This window comes from Alnus glutinosa, chromosome 6 (genome assembly GCF_958979055.1).
Source record: "Alnus glutinosa chromosome 6, dhAlnGlut1.1, whole genome shotgun sequence".
NCBI classification, from domain to species: domain Eukaryota; kingdom Viridiplantae; phylum Streptophyta; class Magnoliopsida; order Fagales; family Betulaceae; genus Alnus; species Alnus glutinosa.
Window position 1 is genome coordinate 3,325,557 of NC_084891.1, and position 24,207 is coordinate 3,349,763.

At 36.9% G+C, this 24,207-nt stretch overlaps 3 protein-coding genes across 3 annotated transcripts; all 3 read left to right on the plus strand.

The window, feature by feature from the left end:
* Positions 1–6: 6 nt before the first annotated feature.
* Positions 7–1,641, plus strand: LOC133870610 (putative UPF0481 protein At3g02645). The gene has a single exon (XM_062307772.1). The coding sequence runs from the start codon at positions 7–9 to the stop codon at positions 1,639–1,641; it is 1,635 nt and encodes a 544-aa protein (XP_062163756.1).
* Positions 1,642–17,743: 16,102 nt separating this feature from the next.
* Positions 17,744–18,556, plus strand: LOC133870612 (putative UPF0481 protein At3g02645). The gene has a single exon (XM_062307776.1). The coding sequence runs from the start codon at positions 17,744–17,746 to the stop codon at positions 18,554–18,556; it is 813 nt and encodes a 270-aa protein (XP_062163760.1).
* A 1,466-nt stretch (positions 18,557–20,022) lies between these two features.
* Positions 20,023–20,649, plus strand: LOC133870613 (putative UPF0481 protein At3g02645). Its single transcript, XM_062307777.1, has one exon. The coding sequence runs from the start codon at positions 20,023–20,025 to the stop codon at positions 20,647–20,649; it is 627 nt and encodes a 208-aa protein (XP_062163761.1).
* Positions 20,650–24,207: the final 3,558 nt, after the last annotated feature.

The following is a 24,207-nucleotide window of genomic DNA, read 5'->3' on the forward strand; positions in this document are numbered from 1 at the left end:
GAGACCATGTCTGCTGAGTTAAAAGCCATGGAAACACCAAAACCTAGTTATGACCAAGAATGGGTCATACAGATAAGTCGAGCCCTAGAAGAAGACCTAGAAGACAACGCTGAAGGGGTTCCTGTTAGAATCTTCAGCGTACCCAAAACCCTAATCTCTTTCAAACCAGAAGCATACATTCCACAGCTAATAGCCCTTGGCCCATACCATCGCAAGCGGCTTGAACTCTTCGAGATGGAGCACTACAAGCTCACTTCTGCTAAGAGAGTGCAAAAGAACCTCCAACTCACCAGATTTTGCCACTTGGTCAACCATATTGCGGAAAGTGATAGCACTCTCCGCGCTTTCTACCACCGCTTCTTGGAGTTCGACCGGGAAACACTCGCATGGATATTTGCCATCGATGCTTCCTTCTTGTTGGAGTATCTCCAAACCTACTCCGCCAAAACGGAAGGCTCGCTTATGCGAATTTCTTCTAAGATGGCATATCTGATCGACTACACACGGAGGAAAACGGCACACCATGCAATCCTCAGGGATATTATCATGCTAGAAAACCAAATCCCTCTCTTTTTGCTCAGAGAAGTCCATAGTTTTAATGATCAACAGCATGAAGATCATGACCAAGTATTAGCCACAATGCTAATGGGTTTTTGCAAAGACTTATCACCCATCAAGCATAGTAATTACCAACATTTTAGAGAAGAATGTTTCGGGAGAGCTCATTTGCTAGAACTTCTCTACGACATGGTTGCGCCAAAACTGCAACTTGCACCTGATTGTGAGCAGCAGAAGCCGAAAGAGGAAGAAGAGATTGGCTGGTTTAGAAAAGCCTTGAAGTCATTCTTCACAGTACTAATTTGTATTAACTTGGCCCCGCTCCGCCTTCTCAGTAAAATTTGCAAATCAAAAGCAATCAAGCTTCTGATTAAACTACCATTTACAATCCTCTCGTGTGTTTTGCGTCCTGGACACAAGGTTGATATAAACAGTCTCATATCGTCCGCTGAGAATGTGGCGGAAGAGGTGGACTGCGCATCTCAGAAGACTAAAGACAAATTAAGTCCTTTGGTCGAAGAGATTGCAATCCCAAGCGTGTCACAGCTTCATAAAGTTGGTGTCAAATTTCGTCCAACAAAGGGTGGATTGGAATCCATAAATTTCGACAAGCGTTGCGGTAAATTTTACCTTCCCGTAATTCATTTGGATGATAACTCGGAAGTTGTGCTAAGGAACCTGGTGGCCTATGAAGCATGTATTGCACCGGAGGTGATGGCTTTTACTCGTTTCACGGAATTGATGACTGGAATAATTGATAGTGAGGAGGATGTGAGGATTCTTCGAGAGGCGGGGATCATCTTGAACCGCCTCAAAAGCGATGAAGAAGTGGCAACGCTCTGTAATGGCATGACGAAGTCTGTGAGGGTAACGAAAGTTCCCATTCTAGACAAGGCCATCGAAGGTGCAAATACTTATTATTCGGGGAGTTGGAAGGTCAGGATGAACGTGGCCATGAAGAAGTACGTCTTTGGTTCATGGCCATGTCTTACGTTTCTAGCAGCGAACATTCTGATATTGATGTCTATTCTGCAGGCTGCTTGCACGATGTACAATTGCTCCAAAATTTTCAAGGCTCTATGAGTGCATGTTTTCACTTCTTTCTTACCGGGGCAGATATCTTTAATGGTCTGGACTCTGGATCGAGTTTGATTTTCAGTTTCTAGTTTTCCAAGTCTTTCGTCTAAATTAAACGATGGACAAAACGTACAACAAGTTCTTCAAACTCGCTAAACTACTCAAGGCTAGATGTTACTTTATGTTTTTGTCGTACTACTTGTTTTTTCTTTTGGCTGAATGATGAAGCCAACAATTTCTTTATCATACATATGACTCTCATGCGTATTTCTTTATCAGTTTTGTTCGTGGCCATGTCTTACCGCATGAATCTTTATTATGCCGATTTTAGAATTAATTGCAATACAGATAACAACAGTCAAACCACAATTTCATTTTATTTTACGCTCTTATTTACAATTAAGGATTTATTTCCTTTACTTAATTATTACGTAAAACTCAATCAATTAAATTATTATTAAATCAAATAATTCTCTCTAAAATAATCTACGAAGTTTTATATTTCTTTTAGCCTATGAACTTATTTTTATCTTTTTGAGTAGAAGACGAAGATGTTTCTTCTTGCAAAATCAAAGATGCTGCTCTTTAATTAGTTACGTATCTTAGTCTTCTGCTACTTCAGTTGATATCAAAGTAGGTTTTATGAATCTCCAAATAGAAAACCTATATATGTGCAGCCACAACAATTAGTTACAACAATTGTACCAGTGGAAGAATATCCACTACAAGCACAGCTCATCATGATCACCACAGATTAAATATCAATGGTGATTCATTTGAAGAAAACAATAAAGTTGAAGATGACGTCAAAAAAAAAAAAAATTTGGAGAAATTTTTATGGAAGGAGATGAAAAGGAAAAGTCGTGTCTTAGTGCTATTTACGTAGATTTCTCCAAGTATTTTTCTCCGGAAGAGCCTCGCGTGGCATTTCGCAAAGAAAACTCGAGAACGAGTTTTTTTCAAGTGAGGGTGTCTGATGTAGGACATAATTTACTAATATTTTCAGAGAAAACGAAAAATAGAAAAAATGTCAAAAATAATATTGGAGAAGCACCGTTTGATTAGAAGTTTACCTACTCTCAGACAATAGAATTACAAAAGAAAATACTTGATCGTCAAGCCAGGATTTTATTTTATTTTACTCTCTTATTTACAATTAAGACTATTTTATTTACTAACTAGGACTGGATTTACTTTATTTATTTATTTTCCTTACTAGGATTAGAATTACTTTTACTGCTAGGAATAGTTTACTTTCTCTACAAGTATTCCTCTTCTATAAATAGGCTTGCTTATTATGTAAAATTTAATCAATTGATTTATTATCAAATCAGAGAATTCTCTCTCAAATACTCTGCGGAGTTTTATATTTCTTTTAGCCTGCGGGCTTGTTTTTATCTTTTTGGGTAGAAGACGAAGACGCTTCTCCTTACAGAATCAAAGACGCTGCTATTTGATTAGTTACCTTGGTCGTCATTGTAGTACATTGCTAATTTTTAAACATTGAAGGCAAAAAAAAGAAGAAGAAATAAAAGTGGTGCAACTTAATTCGAAAGGTAAAATGTATGTTTCCAGGGAAATTAAGAAAACAATAGTCTAACATTTTACATTATATTTAGTAAATAATATAACCTCAAACAATACAACTCATCAAAAGATCGAAAATTTCTTAACATTATATGGAGTGTATATATATATATATATATATATATATATATATATATATATATATATATAACCTCAAACGATTTCTTTGGCCTCTCTTTCTTCCATTGTGTGACTCCTTGGGAATCACCTTTTGAAAGATCCAAATAGGGGGTCTTGCTAGTCTTCTTAGTACTTTTGAAGAATTTCAGAAACTTCTTAGCCAACATGGCTAAGAGCATGTATGGATAACACTTTTTATTATTATTATTATTATTATTATTATTATTATTATTATTATTATATTTTCTTATTTTTTAGAAACATGTTTGGGTTATTTTTTGAAATTCAAATTCTATTAAGGTTTTATTCAACTTTTTCTAATTTTGTCTCAGGTTCTCTAAACCATCCAAACATAATTTCAAAAAACAAGTTTTTTTCAGTATTCATAATTTTAAATATAGTACAAAATAGTAAAATATAATAAATAAAAAATCGCACATCACAACGAACCCAAAATATTCCTCAAATTCTATAGATTCCTTATCAGAGGATTCTACTACCTTCTTTCTTGAGGACCTCAAAGTCAATTTTTTATTCTTTGGCTGAGGCAAAGACAACTCATAAGTTTGAAGAGACCTAACAAATTCACCCTTCAAAGCATCAAGATCCTTGCCTTCCTCTATAACAGTCACTTTGGGTCTAAACTTCTCAAGTGAAGATCTCAAGATTTTCTTTACAATCTTATTGTCAACAATCTGCTCCCAAGATTAAAACGCGAATGACAATATCATTCAAATGAGCATAGAACTCATTTAATGCCTCATCATCTTTCATTTTAATCTCCTCAGACTTAGATAACATATCAAGTTTGGAGGCTTTCACACCCTTAATGCCTTGATCGATCAGTTACCTCTAGCATAACCCATGCCTCTTTGGAACTCTCACGCTTAGAGAGTGCTGGACTTCTCGTATGTTCTGGCAGATCTTTCTGTTAGAGGATCTGCAAAAACTTGAGAGAAGGTTGCTTTGCTAATGGAAAATATAATGGAGGCCACCTTGGATTCTTATGAGTTTCAGTGAATGTTTGCGTCGTACCCATGCAAATTATGGTAATATTTATAGAGTCTTTATGGTGAATTTTTTATAAAGAAACAATTATATGCATGAATTTGGGCTCCTAGTTCTTCAACAATGAATAATAGATTTTCTCATAAGCTTTAATCCCACATGAGATTACAAAATTAAGTGTACATCCCCATCTCTATCTCTATCTCCGAGGAGGACGTTTAGAATATTAATTAATTTTTTTTTTGGTAGCTATTTTGGAAACAATTTTTCTGTTTTCAAAATAGCAAAACATATTTCTATACCGTTGATGTGCGTTTGGCAAACTGTTTTAAAAACCAAAACAAGTGAAAACAAAAGCACCAAAAAACAAAAATATGAAAACAAGTTATGCATGTTTCCAAAAACAGCTTTTGGTGTTTTCATTTTTTTTATCTTCTTCCATCGAGAGAAATATCATACATATTATTATATACTATATAGTACTTATGCATATACACATATATAATATATTTTTTAGTATTGTGGTGAAATGGCTAAGTTTGTTGCAAATTTTCTAATAAATCAATGTTTGTGAGAAGATAAATTGTTTTCAGAAAAATTGTCCAAATGAAATTAGACCGGTTTTTTTTAGCAAAAAAACAAAAAACAAAAACCAAAATATTGTTTTATATTTTTTCTTTTTCTCGAAAACAGTTCTAAAAAACAAAAATTGATTTGCCAAACAAACCCAATTCAGATTTTGTCTCTATCGTTTACCTCTAATAATATTCTTCGGAGGCATCTTCTTAAAATAGATCTTCCATCCTCTATCATTCTGGTCATAAAGCTTCGAATCTTAAACCATTATCGTCCCTTTTTGATTTTGTGATAAAATAGAGATATATTCCATTCAGGTCATTCAACTTGAAGTCAAAGAAGTTGCTTTCAATACTCAAGAGGTGAAGGACCTGTTGACTTCGTCATAAAGGGGGCCACATTGGCCCGCACACAACGCTATGGGCTCAAGGTATCATGTTGCATGCCTTGATATAGAAAAAAAAAAAAGAATTAATAATATAAATTGTCGCGTCAATTTGTAAGAAAATTTAATTGTTCAAAGCCTAAATCTTAGCATATAAAGAAAAACAAACATGTCCTCACAAAGAGGTTTGATATTACCAAAAAAACAGCCTTCTGACGTGCTTTTTCTATCATCCTCATGAAAACCTGCGAAAACTTCTTTTAAAGTACCAAGTGAAGTATGAGAATAAAAGGAGTTCCAACCAAAGACGCAAAGTATGAGCAGAAACATATGACAATAAAAGCAAGATGCAGTGCATAGAACCCGACATGCTTTAGGATAAGGAACCATGATCCTAAGCATGCCAAGTACTCACCTACCTCTAGGTAGTCCACTTCCCCTCAAGGGGTAAATGGTCTTATCCTTCCTTACCTTTACCTTTTTGATCCTAGCTGCAGGGTTTTGAACCTTGTCCAGCTTGTCCAATCTTCTTATGACATTTTGCATCATACTAAATAATCCTTCATAAAGGTGGTTATCCCTGGGCTCACTTGGCTTCAACTTGAAACAATTGGCTTTGTTATGGCCAGTCTTTGATAGAACCAATGCTATAGATTGAGCTTCATCATAAATTATAGGAGAAAATATGCCTTTGGTTTAGGAACCTATTAGTTCTAGAATATTACCTCACTTACCATATGTTGGGCTGAATGTTACTGTTAGGGATATTGGAGATACATGTTGCCATATAGCTAAAGACCTGATGGGCCCACCTTGGAGATATTGAAGATTGATGCATGTTACCGTTGTGTGTGCGTGGCCTTTTGACTTATATGGGTTTGGAAATCCTGGTGGACCTTCTACATTAATATTGCATGACCGTTGCAATGGACTCTTACCTTTTATGCTTGCAATCTCTCCTATACAATATTGCATATATGACCGTTGTAACCTTTCCATTGTTATGTATTTTCTATTCAATATATAGAAGAAATACACGGCTGGAGCAACTCATGTTTTTGAGTAGCTCTTTGTCATTTCTAAATCAATTGCTCTTATTTTCTTCATGGTATCAGAGCCTTGAAGCTCTTATCACATTAAGACAAATGGCTCAATCATCAACATCCTTTACCCTTTCTATGTGCAATCTTCATAGCCTCATCACAGCAGTCTCAACCAAACTCAATTCTAAGAATTATCTTGTATAGCGAATGACCTTCCTTTAATCCAAAATCTCAAACTGATGAATCATCTTACTCATGGTCCGCCTGATACAACAACAACAGATGAGTCAAATAAAGAAGTGCCCAATCCGAAGTATGAAGAATGGCAATCCACTGATTTATTGCTACGCAGTTGGATCATAGGAACATTGTCAGAAGAAGCTCTTGGACACGTTGTTGGCCAAAATACCGCACGTGAAGTGTGGGGCTGTCTTGAAGAAACCTATTTTCAAGCAACCAAAGAAAGAGAAGTTCAGTTAAAACGCCAACTTCAGATGCCCAAACCAGAGTCGACTTCCTTAGGTGATTATCTCATTCTTTTTAAATCTATTTGTGATAATCTTGCAGCTATAGAAAAACCAATTTCTGATGAAGACAAGACCGTGCAATTGTCTCATTGTCTTGGCAAAAAATATGACGTATTTGTCACAACCATGCTGTCTAAACCTCCATTTCCCACATTTAGTCAGTTTGTCATAGCCTTACAAGGCTACGACATGAGGTATGGTTTCGAGACTAGTGCAGAAAAAGAGGGATTTAATCCCAATCCAAATCTTGCATTTTTTGGTCAACGAAATGATGGAAGAGGTCGTGGATCAAATCGTGGCAGAAATCAAGGTTCATTTTTCAATTCCAAAGGACGTGGATTTGCTCCAGCAAACCAAGCCCCCACTCAATATGGCCGCGGGTTCACTCATGGAACAAACTGATCATCTGGACCGTTTCACAACAAAAATATTGTTGGTCAGTCTGTGCAACAAAAAGACCATTCCACTCAACCCAATTCTTCGTGACCAAATCCACAACAATCTTATTCAAATTCAGCCCCTCAATGTCAAATTTGTGGGCGTACTGGACACATCGCAGTAAAATGTTGGTATTGGCATGACTACTCCTATGATACTAATGAAAATCTCACTAAAGCGTTTGCTGCAACTACGGTATCTTATCCACATGAATCTGATCCAAATTGTTATGCCGACACCGGAGCAAATTCTTATATGACTTCTGATCCAGGTAATCTTGATGATCCTTAAACTTACATTGGTAATGACCACGTGATGGTTCACAATTATCTATTTCTCATATTGGTAACATAATATTAGACTCTTCCCATGGAAAATTAAAACTTCAAGATGTGCTTGTTGTGCCTGAAATTAAAAAAAAAAAAAAATTTTGTTAGTAAACTAACTAAAGATCTCTCATGTGCTATTGAATTTATTTCTTCTAGTTTTAAGATCAAGAACAGAATCAAGGGGCTAATCCTAGCAACGGTACGTAAGCACGGTGGCTTATATGCACTTCATGAAGGGGGAGCAATCACTGCTTGGGTAGCAATAAAATCTGGACGTGCACCCGAGCCTCTTTGGCACCAGAGGCTTGGCCATCCTCATTCGAAGCTTTTACACAATTTAGTTTCAAAAAAAATTATTGATATCTGTAGTTGGTTAAAATCTCAAACTATATGTAGTAGTTGTCAAATGGGAAAAAGTTGTCGTCTTCCTTTTTCTTTGCATAATAAAACTGAAACTGCTCCTCTCAAAAAAATTCATTGTGATTTTTGGGGGCCAGCCCCTGTTGCCTCTGTGCAAAATTACAAATACTATGTCATTTTTGTCGATGATCATACTCGATATACATGGTTATATCCTTTGAAAAAAAAAATATGACTTTTTCCACACTTTCTTGAATTTTCAACGCATGGTGGAAAATCAATTTGGGTCAAAAATTAAAATTTTTAAGTGTGATGGAGGAGGTGAATTTGAATTAAAAGAATTTTTGTCTCACTTAGAAACAAATGGTATCGTACGGCATGTCTCTTGTCCAGGTACACCAGAACAAAATGGCGTTGCCGAATGGAAGCACCGGCACATTGTCGAAACCGGCCTCACAATGCTTTTTCATGCTCAATTACCCAAACATTTTTGGGTTGATGCTTTTATGACTGCTGTCTATCTCATCAATCGCCTACCATCCTCAGTTCTCAAACTGAAGACACCATTTTTTAAATTACATGGCACTCATCCGGATTATAACTCATTAAAGGTTTTTGGATGTAGGTGTTTTCCCTATTTACGTGACTATGCCAAGAACAAATTCACACCCAAGTCATATCCGTGTGTGTTCCTTGGTTATAGTCCTATGCACAAAGGTTATAGATGCCTTCATCCACCCTCCAAGAGAGTATATTTATCTCGCCATGTAATTTTTGTTGAGACAATATTCCCTTATGCTAACCCAACATTACTTTTTTCTCCTGCAAAACAAAATAGTATTTTTTCTACATTTACAGAATTTGCAGGTGGATTCTTCATGCCTTCTTCGTCTGGGCTCTCGAATGCACCCACTAATCCAGAAATATTACCGTGTAGCAGACCTCCAATTACCACCACCCAGGTCACCTCAAATTTTTCACATACAACAATTTTGTCTCCCTTGGTGGACCCGAGTAGCAGCCAAACAATGGCAACCAATCAGCCCGCTCAACCTGTAGCAGAAGCCACCCCTTTACCCAATCATGCTCCAGACCGCACCACGTCACTCTTGGACGCACCATGTAGCACACAAGCAATGACAACCACCCAGCCCACTCCAACCGTAGCAGACCCCACCACTTCACCCAATAATGCTCCATTCTATCCAGATGACAACGCTGCTTCTCCACTTGTAGAAAGCACGGATCCTAAACGTGGTGACAGTTCAAATGACTTAACGAATCACACTTTAATTTCCCTCGACGCCAGCAGCTCTGATCCTCAGTGTCCTTCCTCTGCCGTAGCAATCCCTATTCATCCAGGTGAGTTATACATTGAGTTGCCTCCAATTCCCGTGGAAGCAAGACCTAGTGCTCCTTCCTCACTTAATGTTCACCCGATGGTAACTTAGCGTAAAGCTCGTGCACATCTTGGCCTCGTCAGTTCCTGATCAACACCTCCAATGGAACCTCGTAATCTTCCTTCAGCCTTCCAAAGTCCTCATTGGTTCCAAGCTATGAAAGACGAACTTGCTGCCCTGCTTCAGCAACGCACATGGGATCTGGTTCCTCGTAACAACTCAATGAATGTCATAGGCTCCCGATGGGTCTTCACAACGAAACTCAAATCTGATGGCTCCATTGAGCGCTTTAAAGCAAGGTTAGTTGCCAAAGGGTACAATCAATTGGAAGGTATAGACTTTACTGAAACTTTTAATCCTGTAATTAAACCCACTACTATACGACTTGTACTCTCTTTGGCTATCATTCATGGCTGGCCCATTCGACAACTCGATGTTAAAAATACATTCTTACATGGCCACCTTAAAAAGGTTGTCTATATGGAGCAACCCCCTGGTTTTCCTAATCCTACTTCCCCTACACATGTTTGTCGCCTTCGCAAGGCCATCTATGGGCTCGAACAGGCACCTCGTGCCAGGTTTGATCGATTTAGCTCGTTTCTCTTACATCTTGGTTTCACCTGTAATAGAGTTGACTCATCTCTTTTTGTCTTTAGATCTCATACTGCTTTTGTTCTACTTTTAGTTTATGTAGACGATATTATTGTTACTAGCAATCAAGCTTTTTTTTTTGCTAACCTTATCTCGCAGCTCAATTCTGAATTCTATATGAAAGATTTGGGACCTCTCCATTTTTTCTTAGGGATTGAAGTAATTCCATTTTCGGGTGACCTCTTTTTTTCCCAACAAAAATATGCCAGAGACATTCTTTCCAAAGCATCTATGTCAAATTGCAATCCTACTGGCACTTCTTTTGAACAAAAGGTCAAGCTACACAATAAGGATGACTCTCTCGTTGATGCTACCAATTACCGCAATCTTGTTGGTGCCTTACAGTACCTCACCTTGACACGACCTGATCTTACAAACCCTGTGAATCTTGTCTGTCAATTTATGCATCGCCTTGGCCTATCTCATCCTCAAGCTGTCAAACGCATCTTGCGTTACTTATAGGGTACACTACATTATGGGATACGACTACTTTTTCGTTCATCTCTTAATATTTATGGCTTTTATGATGCCGATTAGGCTGGATGCCCTGACACGAGCCGCTCTACCACTGGATACTCTATTTATTTGGGTGCTAATTGTCTTTCTTGGACCTCCAAGAAGCAGCCCACGGTCTCCCGTTCTAGTGCTGAAGCTGAATACCGATCTATGGCTTCGACTGCTGCTGACATTGGTCTTCCCTTGCATCAACCTCCTACTTTATTTTGTGACAACAACAGTGCACTTCATATGACTGTCAATCCCGTTTTTCATGCTCCTACCAAGCATATCGAATTGGATGTTCACTATGTTCGTGAAAAAGTCGCAGCAGGTTTTCTTATTACTCGCTATGTTCCTTCTTCCATACAAGTGGCTCATATTTTTACCAAGGCTCTTCCCAAATACCATTTTCATACTCTTCGAACCAAGCTTGGAGTTCTGCCTCCGCCGCCCTCCAGCTTGAGGGGGAGTGATAAAACCAATGCTACAGATTGAGCTTCATTATAAATTATAGGAGAAAATATGCCTTTGGTTTAGGAATCTATTAGTTCTAGAATATTACCTCACTTACCATATGTTGGGCTGCATGTTACCGTTGGGGATATTGGAGATACATGTTGCCATATAGCTAAAGACCTGATGGACCCACCTTGGAGATATTGAAGATTGATGCATGTTACCGTTGTGCGTGTGTGGCCTTTTGACTTATATGGGTTTGGAAATCCTGGTGGACCTTCTACATTAATATTGCATGACCGTTGCAATGGACTCTTACCTTTTATGCTTGCAATCTTTCCTTTAAAATATTGCATGACCGTTGTAACCTTTCCATTGTTATGTATTTTCTATTCAATATATAGAAGAAATACACGGCTGGAGCAACTCATGTTTTTGAGTAGCTCTTTGTCATTCCTAAATCAATTGCTCTTATTTTCTTCAGTCTTGCCACAGTAACAACAAGTGGGAGCAAACATCTGATAATCTTGTCGCTTTTGCCGTGGAGCATGAAGAATCTTCGAAGGTCTAGTGCCAAATTTACCCTTCTTTGGCTCTTGCTTCTTGATCTGAGGCTTCTGAGAGTGGGTCTGTAGACATTGTGGTCTAATGTGACCAGAAACGCCACAATGGTGGCAGGTAGGCAAGTTTTTTGATTTGGAATGCTTCATGACAGGCAGTGCATGTTTAATGTTAGCATTCTCACAAGAAATAATAAATGTCTTACCTTTATCCTCACAAGCATTATGGGATTCAACAACTTCAGGCTTCACAAAGACAGTCTTAGAAGTAGAAGTAATGTTAGAAACAATAGTTTTATCAAAGTTAATCCAAATTTATCAGATGAACATTTTTGCCCCTTTAACATTTGAACCAGATTATCATTATAAATTTTTTTTAATTGTACCTGTGATTCAATTAATTCTTATTCTAGGCTATTGATTATTTCAATCTGCTTACTTCTCTCTATCTTATAAAGATTAAGCTTCTGAATATATTATGTTGGTTTGCTTCTCTTAATTTCATGAATTTAATATAAAGCTTATTGTAAACCATTTGAAGCTTATCTTTTTCATTCTCAGAATCACTATTTTCAGAGTAATATTCATTTGAGTCTTTAAGACTATCATATGATGAAACAAAAGGCAGAAGATTAGAGTCCTTACCCGTAGTCTCTTCATCCTTAAAATCATCACTCAGAGTGGTATTGAGAGCCTTGCCTTTTGCCTGCTTGAGGTTTCTACAATCTGCTCAGATGTGCTCAAAACTTGAACATTTAAAACACTTAGGACCACGGTCCATGAGGATCCTTTTTATTAGATTCATCTTTTTCTTGTTCAGTACCTTTGGGGTTACTTTTAAAATTATCAGAAAATTTCTTATTTTTGAACCTTTTAAAGTTCATTAATTTTCTGAAATTCCTGGTAATTAAACATGGCTATTCCATCCCCATCATCAGTTTCTTCATCAAAAGAAATTTTGCTCTTACCTTTTGCAACTTTGAGAGCAATGGATTTAGCCTTCTTGATAAGGGCAAGGAAACTCATAAGTTTGAAGAGAACCTACAAGCTCTTCAACTTTCATCTCATCAAGATTTTTGCTTTCTTCAATAGTTGTACCATTAATTCTAAACCTTTCAGGCAAAGATCTAAAAATCTTTTTAATGAGTTTTGCATAAGATATTTTCTTACCAAGATTTATCATAGAATTTATCAAATCACTGATCTTGGTGTAAAACTCACTAAAAGATTCATCCTTTAGCATCTTAATTCCTTCAAACTGGGAAACAACCATTTTAAGTTTGACAAATTTTACAAGTTTTGTGCCTTCATATATAGTTTACAGGATTCCCCATGCTTCTAGAGTAGTTTCACAATGAGAAATTCGTGAGAATTCAGAAGGTGAAAGTGCTTGGCGCATGTCATTTAAGGCTTTGTCATTTGAAATACGAGTTTGAATGATAGTCCATTCAGCAGTTGGTGTTTTTGGTGGGGTCCATCCAGATTCAAGTATGTGCCAAATGTCTATAGATTTTAGAAAAAATCTCATTCGTGCTTTCCAATAGCTATAATTAGTACCATCAAAATGAGGGACAAAATTAAGATTTAGAGACATGATAAGAGGAGTCAAGGATAGCCTCAAGAAATTAATCCAAAAACGAGTGAACCCGCTCTGATACCAATTGAAAAATAAAGACTCCTAAAATTCACCGCAACCAAGCAAGCAACCAAATTATAAAAGCAGTAAAGAGATATACACAGATATTTTGGTTACGAAGTGGAAACTTTTTGCACCAAAGGGAAAAACTACTATAGGGCAGCCAAACCCAAGAAATCAACTAACAGAAGAAATAACTAGTTACAAGATAGTAGTACTCACAATACCCTTGTAGTAGTCGTACCTTGAACTCTAACAAGTACCTATACTTGAGCGCCTCTCTACCAAACTCTTCTGGAGAATTATTCAATTGATCCCTTTAACTAGAACTCCTCTATAGTTAGGTTTCAAATAGTTGAACGGTTACAACATAAATATTCTAAGAGAAATAGTACATAAAACAATTTCTGCCTAAACTCTATTCTCTTAGCACACTTGGAATTCTATTTAGAATCCTCTTTAAATAGGCCTAAAAAATGCCTAGAAGCCTCTTTAAATAGACCTCAAAAATCCTAATTTTATACAAATTTGGATTTCCATAGGCGATGTCTGGATAGGTAACAACAAACTCTATGATTTTGCTGAAGTGCGTCTGAACAGCTTGATCTAGAGTCCGGACGGTTGCAGGGAAAGTCTTCTCCGTCCACAGTCATCACTTGAGCGTTCGAACATCCTTGTAAACAGGTGTTCTCTGTAGTTCGAGTTCCCTGGGTCGTCCGGACAAGTTGCGAACAGGAGCTCTTGGTGGTTCACATCCGTTGGGCTGTTTGAACAGGTATCGAACATTAACTTTCTGTGACTTGCGTCCGGACGCTGCTTTTGGCTGTCTGGACAGTCTGCATGAAAAACTTACTTTCTGAGCTATAAAGTCTTCCAAAATATTTCCTTGATCAAAACATTGCCTTCTTAGTGATATTCCATTCGGATATTGCTTTGTTCAGCCATTTCCATTTTTGATTAATATTTATGCAATAAGTCTTCTGTCGGTCTTCTGGAATTACGGTGTCCCTGATATGGCAGTGTTTTTGTCAACAGAATGTAGCCAATAAAAATAAATCAACAATGAAAAACCCTAAAGCTTACACATGAAAAACGCTTCAGGAATGTGCAAAAAATTGCACGATGTCAGGATGTGTAAATGCTCTGCCAAGACATCTCTAAGGTTTCTTCATAAAAAAACCTTGAAAATTGAGCAGCGTGAGGACAGTTTGTTGACGATCTTCCTGACGGTGCTCTCAGGCAGGCTCTGGAATTCATCTTCCATGAGTAGCGCCAAGACATTCTTTTGATGATCCTTCTAATGGTGCTCTTGGGTAGGCTCTAAAATTCACCTTCTACAAGCAGTGTTAGGACGTCTATCTGACAGTCTTCTCGAGTAGGCTTTTGAGTTCATTTATCATGCATCTTGTTAGGACAACAATTGATGGTCTTTCTGATAGTAGAACAAAAACCTCAATTCTATTACTAAATTTTTATACCAAAACACTTTTAGGTGTTAAAAAATTTTACAACACTTGTTTCGATCACCAAAATGAGACAATCTCTAAAACCTAGCTAGTAGACAATAATTTAAGATTACAAAATCGACCGCACATAATAACTAATTAATAAGTATATATTATTTATTATCTATTGAAATTTTTTGGAAGTTGGTAATTTGATTATGCTATTATTGGTCCAATGATGACTATGTTTTCAGTCAAAACATGCACATAGACACATATATGGAGTGAAAGTGATTAAACTCAATGAGTAATGTTAGAAATTATATTTTTATCTCACAATTATCTCATAATGTTAATTATGTGGCAGTCTCAACCAACCATTATATATATATAATGGTTGGTTGGGACTGCCACATAATTAACATTATGAGATAATTGTGGAATAAAAATGTGGTATGAAACATTTCTCATATTGAATTGGTATCAGTCTAGAGTGACGTACAATCTATTACGGTCACCTATATATGAGATGATCAATATATACCCTCAATAGCATGCGAGGGATTAGCTCAAATAGTTGACTCGTTTGGTTAATACCATTAGATCGGTTGTTTAATTTCTCGCTTAGTTAACTAATACACGGTTCTTACATACTAGGTCATATATTCAAAGTTTACCTGACAGATAAAGATCAATCACAAAATAATCATACCTTGATAGGGTTCCACATCATAAAAATAATATACATGCACATGATTATTAATCCATTCAAACACGCTATCCTTCTTACGATCTATAAACCTAGAAAACAATGATTGAACTATACTATTCGTCAACAAGAATCCGACAAAAAACTTGAACCGTTGATGGACTATTTATATATCCAACAGAAAACTACGGGCGAAAGAAAACTAAGTACCCTTCGACTGTTGATGGACTATATATATACCACGATGACAAGTATGCACGTACGGAGAACATGCATGGTTTTAATGGCTTCGTACATGCATGGTTTGAATTAAAGCTCACCCTGTTTGAATTATATATGTTTGGCAGATTCAGGGAAAGGAAAAGGAGGAGTACTAAAAGAACCGAAAGGGGAAAAAGGGGCTGGAAAAATGTGTTGGCGCTGAGTACGTGGAATCTTGTTGCATGCCCTGTCGACCATCAAGAGAGGTTGGCCTTGGATGATAATCATGAACATGCTGGTCCTCGATGAACAACGTCAAGATATGTCGGAGACTGGACCTTAATTTAGGGCACGTTGTTGATCGTCACTACTTTTTCAAAACCGTGTTTTCATTGTTTGAACCCTCGTACGTAATTAATGCTTTTCACGCGCACGTAATTATCCAAACAGTACGTATCCACTTTTTATATAAAAAATAATAACAATAAATAAATAAATAAATAAAAAGGAGAAAAAAAAAAGTAGTGGTTGGCTTTCCATAGGGTGGAGGCCCCCTTTCACCCCAACCACGTAAGAGATAGCAAATAAATTAAACATCGGGACATATCGAGCATGCATGTTCATGCGTGATGGTGTGCCTGGGACAGAATTGCTTAATTGGGACAAGGATTTTCAGAAATTTATTATTCATTTTTTTAGTAATTTGGGTAGGGTCTAAAATATTAGCAATTTAAATAGTAAACGTGAGAGAGTGTATATGAAAATTATATGTTCAATTATGCATGTGGTTGGATAACTCAAAAATTATTTATAAAAAAAAATAAAAAAAAATCAATTCTTATAATTTAATTACTTGATTCGCAATAAACTCCATTTATATGGTATCAAAATTTACTACATTAACTAATTTTATATTTTTTTTGCAATTATTTAAGCTAGAGAGCCATACAGATTAATTGGTAGATGCGAGTCCATTGCGCCAACCTAAGTTTCACAAAATTAGGCAAAAGTTGCTTTGCCAGAACGGCGGATGGTCTGAATCAATTAAGGAAATTAAAGGGAAAAACAAAAACGGGTTGCACGTGTAAAATCTGATAGAATAACATATATACCAAATTGTTGGTACTCTTCTAAGTCTTCAACCCTTTATTAAAGGGTGCCCGGCTGACAGGTCGGCTCAATAGATTTTAAGCTATATATAAGAAGACAAGTTTAAGCGATTTTTTTGTTTAATATTTAAATATTAATTAAATCAATTTTATTTTAATGTTTATATTATTATTTTTATTTAATATGATAATTAGGGCATTTTTTCTATTTGTAAAATATACTTTAAATCTTTTTTTTTTTTAATAACTAATTAGATATAGAATGAATTATTACTTGATTCAAAGAACTGAAATAATAAGACTTAGAAGAAAAAAATAAAGAGAAAAATAGAAATAAGTTATATAAAGAGTCATTTGTAATGAAATATAATGCGAAAAAAAAATGTTGGACGTTGAAGACTTATAACTTATTGATGGTGTAATTCTATCTATATGCACAATGCAAACAATGAGAATTTATGCATTTTCAAGACTTTCCATTTTCTTCTAAGCATTTAGTTCAAATAAATGTTGGACAAAAAATTATGTTCTTTGGACTTTCATAAGCATAAAAATTGGGATTTTAAAAAGAGTACTAAACAAGTGAGACTTTTCAAGAATTTATGGACATTAGAATTTTTTGTAAATGTGAATAATGAGATTTTTAATTTGTAATTACTTTTTCATAATTGAATGCCTTAATTAGAAATTATTTATTAATTTTTTACCATATATATTAGAGTCTTAATTCTATTTTTTTAAATAATTTTTATTGTACAATTATTAATTAGGGGCCTACCGTATGTATTAACTTTTTACTGCATTATATTAAAACCTTAATTTAATACTTTTATAAAAAATATTTATGTTATAATTATTAGTTGTCACTGTCTTCTGACAAGACCAACAACCTTAATCAACTTAATCTAATGCTCGTGATTCGTCCAAGACCAACAACCTTAATCTAATGCTTGAGATAGGAATTTCCACGTTGATCATGCGCGAAGCAGCTATAAACGTTACGCTCCCCCTCTTCTTATAAAAGGATTCCTAGCTAGCTAGCTTCAACACGTACATTCATTAGAGAAGCCATGGAACCACCAAAACTTAGTTATGACCAAGAATGGGTTATACAGATAAGACGAGCCATAGAAGAAGGCCTAGAAGAAAGCGATGAAGAAGGCGTTCCCATTAGCATCTTCAGTGTTCCCAAAACACTAATCTCTTTCAAACAAGAAGCATACATTCCACAGCTAATAGCCCTTGGCCCATACCATCACCAGCGGCTTGAACTCTTCGAGATGGAGCACTACAAGCTCACTTCTGCTAAGAGACTGCAAAAGAACCTCCAACCCATCAAATTCTGCCACTTGGTCAACCATATTGCGGAAAGTGATAGCACTCTCCGCGCTTGCTACCACCGCTTCTTGGAGTTCGACCAGGAAACACTCGCATGGATATTTGCCATCGATACTTCATTCTTGTTGGAGTATCTTCAAACCTACTCTGCCAAAACGGAAGGTTCGCTTATGCGAATCTCTTCTAAGAAGGCACATCTGATCGACCATACAAGAAGGAAAACCGCACAGCACGCGATCCTCAGGGATATTATAATGCTGGAAAACCAAATCCCTCTCTTTTTGCTCAGAGAAGTCCACAGTTTTTATCTGTTGCATGAAGATCATGACCAAGCATTAGCCACAATGCTGATGGGTTTCTGCAAAGATCTATCACCCATCAAGTACATTAATTACCAACATTTTAGAGAAGAATGTTTCGAGAGAGCTCATTTGCTAGACCTTCTCTACCACATGGTTGCACCAAAGCTGCAACTTGTACCTGATTGTGAGCAGGAGGAGCCGAAAGCGGACGAAGGGATTGGTGTAACGACTCACCCCCAATGATACAATATTGTCCGCTTTTGGCTCCTCAAACAGAACTTCCCAGGAGGTCACTCATATTGGGATTGCTCTCGCAGCAGCACGCTTAACTACGGAGTTCTGATCGGTTCATGGACATCACGGCTTTAAAACGCGTTGTGTCATAAATGGTACATTTATACGTATAAGCACATCCTCATTCCCAAGCGATGTGGGACGTCACAATCACCCCCTTTTTGGACCCAGCGTCCCCGCTGGCGTCCCTCATTGGGCTTGTGCACGCTCCCACCATCTCAGGCTGGGCAATGGATCTGATACCATTTATAACAACCCAAGGAAAGGGTTAGCTACATTTGTGCTATCACTCCAAAAAGACTTCAAGTTGCAATTAGAGCTTCCTATAATCATTTATAAAGTTCAGTCTCACTTAGTAAGTAACCAATTTGGGACTTATTACTCATGAGCACCTTTATATTTCACCCACTCAATGTGGGCAGACCTCCCACCCAATGTGAGACTAACTCTCTTAGGTGTCATAGTCACCCACTTCTAACCTGTTTCAGGCAATGAAAACATTTTTGTATAAGACTCGTCTTGAACCTTTTCTCTATTAACTATCATTTGAAGATATTAATTTTTTAAAATTAAATAAAAAAACAAAGACATTTTCATATATGGTAAATTGTTCAAATTTGATTGTGACGTCCCACATCGCTTGGGAATGAGGATGTGCTTATATGTATAAATGTACCATTTATGACACAACGCGTTTTAAAGCCGTGATGGCCATGAACCGATCAGAACTCCGCAGTTAAGCGTGCTGCTGCGAGAGCAATCCCAAGATGAGTGACCTCCTGGGAAGTTCTGTTTGGGGAGCCAAAAGCGGACAATATTGTGTCATTGGGGGTGAGTCGTTACAAATGGTATCAGAGCCATTGCCCAGCCTGAGATGGTGGGAGCGTGCACAAGCCCAAGAGGGTTGCCGACGGGCACTCGCTGGGATGCCAAGAATGGGGTGATCCCATGAGGGTCGCCAGCGAAGACGCTGGGTCCCAAGGGGGGGTGATTGTGACGTCCCACATCGCCTGGGAATGAGGATGTGCTTATATGTATAAATGCATCCTTTATGACACAACGCGTTTTAAAGCCGTGATGGCTATGAACCGATCAGAACTCCGCAGTTAAGCGTGCTGCTGCGAGAGCAATCTCAGGATGGGTGACCTCCTGGGAAGTTCTGTTTGGGGAGCCAAAAGCGGACAATATTGTGTCAATGGGGGTGTGTCGTTACAATTGGCTGGTTTAAAAAGGCCTTGAAATCATTCTTGGCAGCACTACTTTACATTAACTTGGCACCGCTCCGCCTTCTCAGTAAACTGTTCAAATCAAAGGCGGTCATGCTTTTAGTTACACTACCATTTACAATCATCTCATATGGTTTTCATCTTAAAAACAAAGGTGATATAAACAGTCTCATATCATCGGCAGGGAGTATGGCCGAAGAGGTGGAAAGTGCATCTCATGAGATGAAAGACGAAAGTCCTTTGGTCGAAGAGATTGCAATCCCAAGTGTGACACAACTCCATAAAATTGGTGTCAAATTTCATCCAACAAAGGGTGGCTTGGGATCTATCAATTTCGACAAGTCTTGTGGTACATTTTACCTTCCGGTTATTCAGTTGGATGATAACTCGGAAGTTGTGCTGAGGAACCTCGTGGCCTATGAGGCATGTATTTCTCCGGAGGTGATGGTTTTTACACGTTACATGGAAATGATGAATGGAATAATTGATACGGAGGAAGATGTAAGAATTCTTCGAGAGGCAGGGATCATCTTGAATCGCCTCAAAAGCGATAAAGAAGTGGCAGCGCTCTGGAATGGCATGACGAAGTCTGTGAGGGTAACGAAAGTTCCAATTCTCGACAAGGCCATTAAAGGTGCAAATACTTATTATTCGGAGAGTTGGAAGGCCAGGATTAATGTGATCATGAAAAAGTATATATGTGGTTCATGGCCATACCTTACGTTTTTAGCTGCTAACATGTTGATATTGTTATCTGCCCTGGAGACTGCTTGTTCTGTGTACAGTTGCTCCAAATGGGTGGCGGCCGCTTTATGAATGTTTTCTCTTTCTGTTGTTGTTTAGTGTTTGTATTTAATTGATTGAGAGCATGCATACTGAGTGGCATATATGTTATCAATTCTTTATTGCATTCTTTAATGAAGAATTCTTTGTCTTGTTGTATTCTTTGGTATGGAAGCCTTAACTTCATGATTTTGCTTTTCTTTATTTCTTACCGCAGGCCACGTCTTTGGTTTGGTGTTTGACTACTTTTAAGGGATAACTTTATAAAAGGGTGTTGAAAATTATACGCCATTTTGAAAAAATAGTTTTGAACTATCAAATGTCTCAAACTAATGTATCCAAGTTTTCAAACATCTCACTTAAGGATATTTCGTCAGGATTTGTTGTTAAATCCCACCAAAATTTCTAAAATACTCCCATTTTTATTTTTTAAAAAAAAATTATAAAATTTTTCATTAGATTCAGACATTGGTATTTTTGTGAATTCCATTAAATTTTAATCAACATCTAAATCCTAACATTTTTTTTTTTTTTTTTGTAAAAAAATGGATATTTCGGAAATTTTTGTAGGATTTAATAGCAAATCCTAACGAAGTATCGAGACATTTGAAAACTTGGATACACTAATTTGAGACGTTTGATAGTTCAGTACCCTTTTATGAAGTTATCACAACTTCTAATATAGATGTGTGTGTGTGTGTGTGAGATATCAACTCGGGCCGCCCAGTTTGAGATTACAGGCTTGGGAGTCCATAGTTTGGGCCAAGTCAATCAAGCCTAAGCCATTGGCCCTTATCGAGCCAAGGAAGTAAGCCTGCCTGCCCGACAATTGCATAAGAAGCGTAAGGAATGGGGCACAGACAATGGCCACCCCCATTCTTGTCCTATAACCATTAGCGAACACATAAAATCCAATGCATCATCAAGTCACCATGACAACCTTACAATAAGCCGTACTTGTGGGTCACATCAAGCCAAGTCCGTCGTTTGGCGTCACGCTTGGTCAAGGCTGTATCCCATTAGGGGATGCTCCGCATAAGAGGAAGATACGTCATCATTTCAAGTATAAAACAAACTGAAAAATTCACTTTAGATGCTAAAGTTGTTATTAATCAGATTATCAAATAAATCAATTGTTAAGCAAATTACCATAGTTGATATCACCGCATCCAAATTAAGCACAAAATAAAATAGACACAAAGATTTAGTGATGAAGTGAAAATTTCTTGAAAAATTCTTCAAAAGTATATCAATCTGGGAGTCAACCAATCTCAAAGATATCTACTATAGAAAATATGTGTTATAACTAGTCAACTTACAAAACATTTGTAAACCTTGACTCAACTTGCAATTTGACAAACTTCCTACTCACCTCTTACCGCAATGGCTCTCTAAAACTTTTTGCCTTCTTTTATAGATTTAGCATCGAGTAAAGAGGCTTTCATTTTGAGATTAAGACTAGATTATAATATTTTATAGATAAAGCAATAATTTTGGAAGAAATTAAGAGAACACGTGGTTATTAAGGAAATGAATTGTGGTTGATGAAATTTAATTTATAGGTCCTGGTTTTTTTAATAAATTTATTTTAGATTTTAATTTTATCATTGGGAGAAATTTATTTTAGATTCTAATTTTTGATCAAAACACTTAATTAGGTGTTTAAAAAGTTACGACCCTTATTTTGATTACCGAAATAAACCAATATATAAAACCTAACACAAATTGGTTTCGTGCTAGGAACAAATTATTGATCCTCCTCCTCGAAGGCCCTACATAATTCTTTCTCCCTCTACTATGATAATGATGAGTACATAGACTACATCGATTGATTAATTGCATGAAAATAATTGTAGACGATATGATGCAAGATCACCACGAATCAATAAGAAAGATCCAACCGACTTATAATTGGTTCAAAGAACTCAATTTTGACCGAAACTTCCCAACGTATACTTTATTCTCGGCGTGGAAATAATTGGTTCAGAGAAACAATGACATTACACCCCATGCACTCGCTGCTAAGAAGAATCAAGAATCTTAATTAATTGCAAACCCACCTTCCAATAGAAAGTTATTAAAATAGTTTTGGCACCTTCCATCCTTCAACTCTGTTTAAGACTTTGTCCACAATATCTTGAAAAGCCTCTTTTTTTTTTTTTTTTTTTTGCCAAACAGTAATAGCAGACCAAGGTGCTTTGTATATATCATTAATTTTGTGTAGTTCTGAAAGGCAAGATGGCTTGAATACTGTTTTTGATTGACAGCTGGGCGGTATATATTTTTACCAAAAAACATGGATGATTTTGATGTGTTTATATCAAGACAATAATTGATAGAGGATGCTGCTGTGGAAGTAGCCTTAGCAAAAATAATGACATCATCTGCAAAAAAAACATGGATGATTTTGATGTGTTATATATCAAGACAATTGATGGAGGATGCTGCTGTGGAAGTAGCCTTAGCAAAAATAATGACATCATCTGCAAAAAAAAAAAAAAACAAAAGAAAAACAAAGGAGTTATTAGGTAACAGTTTCTAGCAATTTTGATACTTGAAGAAAGGATCAATCCATCTCTCTGAAAAAGCCGAGTGAGAACTTCAGTGCCCATGATAAAAAGAAAAAGAGAAAGAGGGCCTTATCGCTGCAGTCCTCTAGCAGGGGAAAAATGGCCGAAAGGGCTTCCATGTTATCAGCATACAGAAAGATATATGAAGAGGAGATACAGATGCAAACCCTAGTTGATAACTCGCTATAAGAGGTTTGGCCCAAATAGTATTCTGTTTCATAATCTTGTGTAACTCCTTCTAAAGAGGTTGAGTTAAACGAAAAAGCACCGATAAATTAATTTTAGGAAAATTGCACTATTGGACTTTGTGGTTAGCCTAAATTACATACGTACAAATTACTCCCCGTGATATAAAAAATAATTTTAAGATCCTTATGACAGGTAAAAATTACAAATTATTTTTTGAAGTTTTTCATCTACAAACTTAACAGATACAGTTAGGTTGCTAACTTAGTCCCAATAAAAATACGACACATGTCAGTCGGCTTCCTAATTTTTTATTTTTTTTAATGTTCACTGTCCATATTTATAATTGATTTGAATTAAAATGATCCGTCTCCTCTCAAAAAAAAAAAAAATGATCCGTCAACGATACAAATAAGTCAAAAACATTACCCAGTAAGACTAAACACATGGAACACGTACGTACTACTTTTAGAGTTTCACACTTCGGCCACCAACGTACGATGATAATTGTTGGGAAATAATCCCGATCTTGCCCAATGGGCCAGAATCACAGCCCATCAGAATCATTCTCGGCTAATTTCCAAGAATGCGTACTTAAAGTCGGTAATTTACCGGTTCCACGTTAAGGTCAAGGACGGTAAATGACCGACTTCGTACCAACCAAGGAAGAAAGCCCACTACCTACACGATCGCTACTACTTAGGAAGGCGTCCCCACGATCTAAGAGCAGTTGAGGACCGACTTGGCCATGATCGTGAGGGCGGTTGAGAATCGATTCCAGAAGTGGTCGTGAAGCACTACTCTCCACGATCTCCAGACGGTTGAAGGCCTACCT

Bases quoted from the DNA above. Each gene is read 5' to 3' on its own strand.
- LOC133870610 (XM_062307772.1), top strand. From the start codon at position 7: ATGTCTGCTGAGTTAAAAGCCATGGAAACACCAAAACCTAGTTATGAC.
- LOC133870613 (XM_062307777.1), top strand. From the start codon at position 20,023: ATGGCCGAAGAGGTGGAAAGTGCATCTCATGAGATGAAAGACGAAAGT.
- LOC133870612 (XM_062307776.1), top strand. From the start codon at position 17,744: ATGGAACCACCAAAACTTAGTTATGACCAAGAATGGGTTATACAGATA.